General features: G+C 44.2%; 1 protein-coding gene across 4 annotated transcripts in view; it reads right to left on the reverse strand.

The window, feature by feature from the left end:
• Positions 1–3,710: 3,710 nt before the first annotated feature.
• Positions 3,711–9,965, reverse strand: part of arhgef1a (Rho guanine nucleotide exchange factor (GEF) 1a) — a 49,836-nt gene continuing 43,581 nt past the window's right edge. For all 4 annotated transcript variants that reach the window (XM_031586689.2, XM_031586688.2, XM_031586690.2 and 1 more), the window contains 3 exons: positions 9,425–9,739; positions 8,349–8,535; positions 3,711–6,823 (listed from right to left, as the gene is read on the reverse strand). In XM_031586689.2, coding sequence (XP_031442549.1) covers positions 6,759–6,823; positions 8,349–8,535; positions 9,425–9,739 — 567 coding nt within the window. In that variant the 3' untranslated portion in view covers positions 3,711–6,758. The remainder of the gene's footprint in view (positions 6,824–8,348; positions 8,536–9,424; positions 9,740–9,965) is intronic.

A 9,965-nucleotide genomic window follows, 5' to 3' on the forward strand; every position in this document is an offset into this window, starting at 1 on the left:
CTTGTCGATCTCGGCCTGCTCAGCCTGGTCCAGAGCGTTCTCCTTATCCAGCTTGAGCATCAGCATCTTCTTCTTGACGGCCTCCATCTTGGCTGCTCTTCCAAATGAAAAATGAAATGAAGAAGAAGAAGAAGAAGACTAGAGGAGTGCAGAGAACGAGGGTGAGGAGTCAGTAAGGAAGAGGAGTTTGATACTGATCCCAAAGAGAGAGAGGGTTGGAGAGAGAGGTGGAGATGGGGAGCGAGAGTGGTAGAATAAGATACCAAACTCATTGAGCGACAGACAAAAGGCGTATATATAGGGAGGGGAGTGGCCAATCCTTGGTGCAGGGCTGTGGGCACAAGCCTCGCCCAGACAAATGATTAGCCCCTCCCATTCCAAAAATAATCTCACTCCAAGCCTCAATTGTTTGTAAAAGTTGCACTCAAGTAAAAGTTTAACTTTTTCATTTTTGTATTCTTTTATCTCCTTTCTCTCACACTCTTTCCGCTATTCCATCAGTCGCCGATTCCTTTCCTCGCCTTGTCAGCTGGTTGTTCCTCAAAAATGAATGAGAGAGCCCAGGGGGAACAGAATGGATGTCCCCCAGCTATTAACAGACAATACGAAGCCTTCTATTCTTGTCCAGCACAGGTGCATGGCTTGTGTGTGTGGTTATGAGCAAAAGCGCATGTTCGTCTGTGTGTTTCCGTGACTGTTTGTGTATCTGCGTGTGGGAAAGAATTTGTGTGTGTATTTCTGTGGCTTGAGAGGACAACAGCTTTGTGAACTGTCAGTCTCCTGTGCTGGTGAACGTAAGAGGGTCGTCTTTATGGCGTGCCCCCATGGTTGCTATGGCTGCTGCTGATCTGGGTATGTTCCTGTTTAAGAGCTTCGTCAGTCCTGTCAGTCAGTCCATGTTCACACTGCAAACGAAACACTGGACACTACTGGACGCAATTTGGCAGCCATTTAAAGACCTGTGGCAAGCTCTTGTGTCTTGTGGGGGGGGTGGGTGGGGTGGTCTGAACAGCTGAAGTACCCTTCCCAGTCACACAACCCCACTCGCACCCCCTCCAGGGAGCTCAGGGTTTGGTGGCCTGTCCTTACTGAGGCTGGCGTGAATTCTCAGCACCTCCACTTCACTGCTTTCCACTACGCCTGCTATGCCATTAGGGGAAGACGAACGGCGAGCCGAAACAGGGCTAGCTACAGCGCTAAGACTAATCCGAGGGGTTTCAGGTTTAAAGGGCAGGAGAGAAGCCAAACCCTAAAGGCCAAAGGTCAGAGGTTAAACATATATTTAGCATGTAGGCTTAGCACGTTGATAGTTGAGTGTGGGGTCACTGAATGTATCGTTAAATGTGACTTTCAGGGTGTTTAGTGCTGCTGAAGTAGGTGAAGTAGTGGTAAGCAGTGACCTTAGAACTAGACTTAGATGGCAGAAGAGTTGGTGACTAACAATTTGATGAAAGCATCTGTGTATGGCTTTGTAGCCTCAGTTCAGTTCCTATGTAAGTAAAGAGTAACAATTGCTTATTTCCTTGGTGCTACTTCACATTGAGCTTTCATTAACCAACATGAATTGCATGCAGTATATTAAATAAATAAAATGTTAACTACTGCACTTAGGCTGTACTGTTTGTCAACACTGAGATGCTGAAAGTTTGTTGACACAACCAATTAACTGAATATTAGAAGAGATCCTTTTTATTCAACATGAATGATTCTTTAATATTGATGTTCATAGTTTTATAGTGTCTATCTGATGCATTAACTAACAGCAGTTAAAGGAACCTTTAGGTTAACTACTACCACTTACTGTCTATATATATATAAGCTACAAGTTGCTTGGTGACATTGGCAGAAAGAAGTTCGCTGATAATTTGAGTCACTCAGCATTGTCTAAGTGTGTGTAATGAGAGGTACTTTTAGACACAGGATGCTGTGTGTGATTAGAGTGGTGTCTTGGTTTCACACACACACTTAGACAAACTTGTGTGTGGGTGCCTATGTGTGTGTGTGCGTGTCTTTGTGTGTGTGTGTGATTTGAGTGGTGTCTTGGTTTCACACACACACTTAGAAAAACTTGTGTGTGTATGTGTGTGCGCGTGTGTGTCTGATTAGAGTGGTGTCTTGGTTTTCACGCACACACTTAGACAAACTTGTGTGTGTGTGTCTATGTGTGTGTGTGTTTATGTGTGTATCTGTGTGTGTGCGCGTGCGCGTGTGTCTGATTAGAGTGGTGTCTTGTTTTCACGCACACACTTAGACAAGAGTTAACCACAGTAAGGGTGCAACTGTATGACATCTGATGGAACGGTAACCATACAACCAATACTACAGTATTCACAGCTGTCTGTACGACAGTGCAAGGGACCAATTAGACACACATAGACCACAGACCACTTCTCACTTCCATTAGCTTTTTCCCCATTTAAACTGCACAGCGTCATTGATCACACTTAATGTTGATATAATGGTATACTGTATTTCCCCCCGACCCTTTCTTAGTTATTATTTATATGACAAGTACATTTATAGAAGCACGAGTGCGTGTGTGTGTGTGTGTGAAGGAGAGAGATAGAGGGATGAGGAGAAAAAGGAGTGAAGTGGAGTGTGTGTGAGAGATGAAGTGTTTGTGTGAGAGAGAGTGAGAGATGGAGTGTGAGTGAGAGAGTTGGAGTGTGTGATAGAGAGATGAAGTGTGTGTGTGAGAGAGAGTGAGAGATGGAGTGTGTGTGAGAGAGAGTGAGAGAGATGGAGTGTGTGTGTGAGAGAGAGTGAGAGAGATGGAGTGTGTGTGAGAGAGAGAGTGAGAGATGGAGTGTGAGTGAGAGAGTTGGAGTGTGTGATAGAGAGATGAAGTGTGTGTGTGAGAGAGAGTGAGAGATGGAGTGTGAGTGAGAGAGATGGAATGTGTGTGAGAGAGAGAGTGAGAGAGATGGAGTGTGTGTGTGAGAGAGAGTGAGAGAGATGGAGTGTGTGTGAGAGAGAGAGTGAGAGAGGTGGAGTGTGTGTGAGAGAGAGAGTGAGAGAGATGGAGTGTGTGTGTGAGAGAGAGTGAGAGAGATGGAGTGTGTGTGAGAGAGAGAGTGAGAGAGATGGAGTGTGTGTGTGAGAGAGAGTGAGAGAGATGGAGTGTGTGTGTGTGTGTGAGAGAGCTGTGAATACCAGCTCTGCCACTCAGGAGATATTAATACCTGTCTCTTGGCTGACATTGTAGTGGGATTACACTGTGCTGAGAGCAGGATCTGGACCGCTGATGGATAGATAGATACCCCTTCTCTTCTCACAGCAGGATCCCTAAGCAGCCACATAGCGGACCCTGACCAACGCAGGTGAATACACTCTCTCCTCACACAGTAACAGCAGTGTAGACTGAGGATATATTTATCCTCGGTAAACAGTGACGGAGCGATGGATGACTGGAGATACGAAGAAAGAGTAAAGCTGGAGCTGGGTTTGAAGAGTACAGTACTGCATATTCTGTATTCATTGGTGACACTACTGGTCATTACAGGTTATTGCAACTGTAAATATTACAAGTGATAATAAATACCATAATAAGTGACATAGCCTGTTATAATACTTTCAGTATTGAATAACGGTCCTGTATATTAAGTTGTCTGACAGCAGTGTTGGCAAAGCATACAGACACTCAAAATAGAAAGGACACTAATTTCACCACACGACACCCCATCTATTACTCTGGGATGAGTCATAGCAGCAAGACTTAAAATTCTTTAATCATTCTTGAATGACAGCAGACAGCAACCATACAGAGCAGACAGCATTGTATTGTATATAATCTGCCATGGCAGTCATCCAACCACATAAAAGGCAGGAGAACACAAGGCTTCTGTGGTCGGGCGGCTTGCACTGAGTGGCACAGATAGAAATATGTCACAAGCATCAAATCTATTCATATAATGATTAACAAAAACATTGAGAGATCGTGAAAAGAGTTCTCTTATAAAAAGGAACTGATTCATGTCTGACTGATCTGCACTGATTAACGTGCAGGTCACTGGTAAAGAGGAGAGTATAGTTCTATTTACATTTATTTCATTCGTTTGATTTCACACGCTTTCATTTTTCACAAAATGGAGAATATTGGAACGTCCATCCCTGATGAGCTGTGAACAAGCCCTTCCTGACACCCCACTCTCACTGCTTAGGATCAGAACTGACTGCTGAAGGAGCTCTCCCTTCCTGACACCCCACTGTACCTGCTTAAGGCCCCGTCACACCATAACGTTCTGGTGTGACGGGGCCTTTAGGAGCAGAACTGACTGCTGAATGAGCTCTCCCTTCCTGACACCCCACTGTACCTGCTTAAGGCCCCGTCACACCATAACGTTCTGGTGTGACGGGGCCTTTAGGAGCAGAACTGACTGCTGAATGAGCTCTCCCTTCCTGACACCCCACTGTACCTGCTTAAGGCCCCGTCACACCATAACGTTCTGGTGTGACGGGGCCTTTAGGAGCAGAACTGACTGCTGAATGAGCTCTCCCTTCCTGACACCCTCACTCTACCTGCTTAAGGCCCCGTCACACCATAACGTTCTGGTGTGACGGGGCCTTTAGGAGCAGAACTGACTGCTGAATGAGCTCTTCCTTCCTGACACCCTCACTCTACCTGCTTAAGGCCCCGTCACACCATAACGTTCTGGTGTGACGGGGCCTTTAGGAGCAGAACTGACTGCTGAATGAGCTCTTCCTTCCTGACACCCTCACTCTACCTGCTTAAGGCCCCGTCACACCATAACGTTCTGGTGTGACGGGGCCTTTAGGAGCAGAACTGACTGCTGAATGAGCTCTTCCTTCCTGACACCCTCACTCTACCTGCTTAAGGCCCCGTCACACCATAACGTTCTGGTGTGACGGGGCCTTTAGGAGCAGAACTGACTGCTGAATGAGCTCTTCCTTCCTGACACCCTCACTCTACCTGCTTAAGGCCCCGTCACACCATAACGTTCTGGTGTGACGGGGCCTTTAGGAGCAGAACTGACTGCTGAATGAGCTCTTCCTTCCTGACACCCTCACTCTACCTGCTTAAGGCCCCGTCACACCATAACGTTCTGGTGTGACGGGGCCTTTAGGAGCAGAACTGACTGCTGAATGAGCTCTTCCTTCCTGACACCCTCACTCTACCTGCTTAAGGCCCCGTCACACCATAACGTTCTGGTGTGACGGGGCCTTTAGGAGCAGAACTGACTGCTGAATGAGCTCTTCCTTCCTGACACCCTCACTCTACCTGCTTAAGGCCCCGTCACACCATAACGTTCTGGTGTGACGGGGCCTTTAGGAGCAGAACTGACTGCTGAATGAGCTCTTCCTTCCTGACACCCTCACTCTACCTGCTTAAGGCCCCGTCACACCATAACGTTCTGGTGTGACGGGGCCTTTAGGAGCAGAACTGACTGCTGAATGAGCTCTTCCTTCCTGACACCCTCACTCTACCTGCTTAGGAGCAGAACTGACTGCTGAACAGCCTCTAGTGACTGCTCTCTCAGTTCTTCAGACGTTGTAAATATATTATTTATGGCTTACCTCCCATAGAGAGTTTTGTGGAAAGGTGTGGGAGATTAACGGTGTGGGAGATTAAAGGTGTGGGAGATTAAAGGTGCAGGGATTAAAGGTGAGGGAGATTAAAGGTGTGGGAGATTAAAGGTGCAGGGATTAAAGGTGAGGGAGATTAAAGGTGTGGGAGATTAAAGTTGTGGGAGATTAAAGGTGCAGGGATTAAAGGTGAGGGAGATTAAAGGTGTGGGAGATTAAAGTTGTGGGAGATTAAAGGTGCATGGATTAAAGGTGAGGGAGATTAAAGGTGTGGGAGATTAAAGGTGTGTGAGATTAAAGGTGCAGGGATTAAAGGTGAGGGAGATTAAAGGTGTGGGAGATTTTCTTCTAACTGATAAGTGGTAAGCAATAATAAATAAATAAAAACAACAATGCAGCCAATTTCTAAAACAATAACATCTCCCAGATCACATCACTTGTATTACTTTAGAAATTAAGAGCTGATTAGGAATATGTGTGTGTCTGTGTGTCTCTCTGTGTGTGTGTGTGTGTGTGTGTGTGTGTGTGTGTGTGTGTGTGTGAGTGTGTGGGTGTGTGCACATACATGCTTATGAAGCAGTCTCTGAAAGTGTATTTACAGTACAATATCTTCGTGCAACATCAAAGAGGCCTACAAACCTACTTGGATCAATGTATTTAGCAAGACTATAACTCTATGGTAAACCCATATGGATACAGTCTCTCATCACTACAATGATCCAAACTTAGCAAGAGAAAGAAGTTAATGAAATTCTAGAGTTCATGAAATGATTCTGTCTCTTTTCTTCCATTCATGAAAGCACCGCAATGCATTTTTTGGACATCAGACCATAAATTCCAAACGCCAGAAAATGGCTGCCTGGAAATCCAGCTTGCGAAAGTCCATTCCTGTCACACATCCTGCGAAAGTCCATTCCTGTCACACATCCTGCTTTGGTATGTCCTCACTGGTCCATGAATGTTTGCAGCCATATGATGCAAATATCAAAAGTGAAGTCTTCGTATGCATTTTTGTCACATATTGCCACCGATCATAAATTGTAGAGTGAAAAATGAAATAAAATACAAAGATCACAGAGTGGATATATTGGATAACTTAATAAAGTGGATCAAATGGTTCTTTGTAGAGCCCAGAGGAACACTGATGCTTATTTTAGAGTTCTACAGTCTGTCTGTTTTTCTGGGCTATTCTGGAATGTTCTTGAATATTCCAATTAGCATTGAGACACCTCCAGTTCGCGGTGTTCCGCTGTCTCCTCCTCTGGAATGTCCTGCAGATCTGAAACACAATGAGGAATCTTCAAAAGGACATCTCCACAATTAGTTATGGCAACTACCCTAAACACAAGCATACAGTTATCAAATATGTGAACAATGCTTAGCACAACGAGCTAACGTTAAGTAAATACCTTGCAGAAATGAGTGGAACTCTTTTGGAACATTCTGTCATATACTAAAACGACATATAAATGAATTAAACAACTGAGCTAAATTAACAAAATGGCGGTAATTTTGGGTCTAGTTTGTATGTCAGAATATGGTCATGACTCATGTGTGGCCAAGAGGGAGCCATAAGAACTTGATGGCTGGAAGTCAAGCACCTGCAGACTCAGACTGCTCAGTGTCAGCCCTCTGTCTCTGTATCCAGAGGCTGGTATCACGGAAGCTATTACCTTAATTACTCAACTGACAAAGACTGGCTGCTGGACCTTAAAAGCTCACCACCTACATAACGCAAAGAGATAGGGAGAAAGATAAGGGCGAATTTGCAAGGCAGAGAAAATGGATGAGGCGAGGTATAGCTTGCTAAATCTTTGAGAGAAAAAGAGAGAGAGAGAGAGAGTGTGTGTGTGTGTGTGTGTGTGTGTGTGTGTGTGTGTGTGTGTGTGTGTGTTAGAATGAGACTGAGTGACTGAAATCTGTGGATGTCTATTGCCTGTTCCTGAAAGTATGACTGTGTGTGTGTGTGTGTGTGTGTGTGTGTGTGTGTGTGTGTGTGTGTGTGCGCGCCCGTGTGTGTGTACATGTTGTGCCCACACACTTGTGGGACTGTGCCTGGGAGAGTGCAACTGAGTGCTTGTGTGCATCACACATCTCCTCTCCTGACCACATTGATTAGCGTTACATAAGCCAGAGAGTGGGCAGGTATTAGCATTGTGGAGAGGCTAAAGTTTAGCACATCCCAGCTACAGCGCAGTGCAGCTCTGTGGAGGAACATCAACTCCTCTCTACTATGGCTCTGTCAGAGACCAGAGCTGAGGCTTACTTCATTGTTAAGACATTGTTGTTGATTCACACACTAAGACATTGTCATTAATTCTCGCATGATCATAGAGATACTTGGTGGACTACAAAGAGCACAGTAATGTCTTTGTCATATCACAACTTATTGAGTCTGAGCTTTTATGGTAAAGATGTAGCACTGATATAGTATAATAAAATAAGTATAATATACTTTGAATACCTTTACATATCTTACAAACGGCCTGGTTTAAGAGGCCATAGATGGAGGTGTTTTGTCTTTATTTTTAGAACATCAAAAAAAAAAATTGTTGCAGCAGGCAACAAGGAAAGCCTCCAGATGACCATGATCCATAGGTCAAAGGTCAAACTAACCCAGATCCCATGACCCATACTAGGTTAAACTAACTAACTAACTTAATATAATTATTAACATCTATTATCTTAAATGTCTCACTTTACAGACAACTAATACAATTGTTTCTCTGCCAAGTGTAAGTCAAGTAGTGATATTTAAACAGTAGATATTGTAATAAGGCACATTGCTCACAGACATCACAGACCTCTTGGGCTCTCTGAGCGTGGTGACAACTTCACATCTTCATCATCTCCAACATCATCATCATCGTCGTCAGAGATAATGTCCACATCACTGCAGCCCTGCAAGCCATCTGATTGGTCCATGGATTCCTGACTAGCTAACTGGGTGTCCGTGTTTGGGTCTGTGTCACTTTCCCTGCGTGGCAGAGCCTGAAAGAGATCAAAGGTCAAATGTGAAGGGAACTGACCTTGAAAAGGACTACATCTGGGATTACAGGTTGCAATAATAAAGTGGTTGCGGATTATTTGATAGGGTACGAAGTTTCGTATTATACTCGTTTTTGGTTAGGTCGTGAATTACTGTGTATAATTATTCATCATTTGGGGGTAACTAATTGCATGTAATGGCGTTAAGTAATTAATTACGTAATTACAAAATAAATGTAATTGTAATCCATTACAGTCACTGAGAGACAATATGTCATTTAAATTTCACTTTCTATTGAAAGTGTCTGTGATTACAAAAGGGTTACATATGAAATGTAAAAAACTTTAAAGCTTATAGAATATAACATTCATTCTGTTGCTTTGCATCTTTTTGCCATTTAGACAGGCTCCATTCATTTGGCAGTATTACATTACTTATTACATTTTTAACAGAGTAACTAGTAATCTGTAACCTATTACATTACAAAAGTAACCATCCCAACCCTGCCTATATTACCTGGACATCATGCAATATTATATAAAGAATGTGTCCATTCCTGGGTGAGAGATGGAGACTGTGTGTATATACTGTGTTCGAAGCATAAATGTATTCATGCATGAATGTATCAACTTGCCAAGTATGATATGATATATTAAGAATGCCAGTAGGGAAGGAATGACTCATAGTGGCTAGTTTTATTAAATGTTCATCCATATTTGAAAGGTATCAGTTCAATATAAATAATGTAAACTGAAATACAATTCAGTATTACACAGAATTACAGCATCTTGACACTAAAGGTCAATACAGCATATTGTCACTAAAGTTCAATACAGCATCTTGACACTAAAGGTCAATTGACCACTGAACCTCTCTCGCCCTGTCCTCTACCTGCCGTGATGCTGCAGTACCACTGCTGTCCCCCGGGGCGGCGCTGTTGTTGCTCTTGATCTCTTTCAGCTGCTTCTCCAGATGGACGCGGTGCTTCTCGCAGTCCTTGAGGCGGCCCTCTGCGCCCCGCAGCCTCACCAGCTCCTCCTGCAGCAGGCTGTGCTGCCTCTGGAGCAGCGTCAGCTCCCCCACGCCCCCCTCAGTGCCCCCGTCACGTGACAGGGAGCGCACCACGCGCCCGCCCGTACCCTCAGGGGCCATGGAACTCCCGCGCAGGTAGAACTCCAAAATGGAATCCTGCTTGATCACAGCAGCCTGAATGGTGGGCAAAAGTACATTTGTAATGTTTACTGTGACATCTGATTGGAGGCCATATTGCCTTGTAAGTATTTCCATCATACACACATCAGCTTGTTCACTGAAGATGACAGCACAACTCTTCTATTGTGTTCTGTTCACTTTATTATGATATTTAGGATCAGTTAATTTCTTGGTCCTCCATGAATACTGACATTCTTCAGTACATTAAAGAGGTAGTGAA

The sequence above is a fragment of the Clupea harengus genome, chromosome 19 (genome assembly GCF_900700415.2).
Source record: "Clupea harengus chromosome 19, Ch_v2.0.2, whole genome shotgun sequence".
Taxonomy (NCBI): domain Eukaryota; kingdom Metazoa; phylum Chordata; class Actinopteri; order Clupeiformes; family Clupeidae; genus Clupea; species Clupea harengus.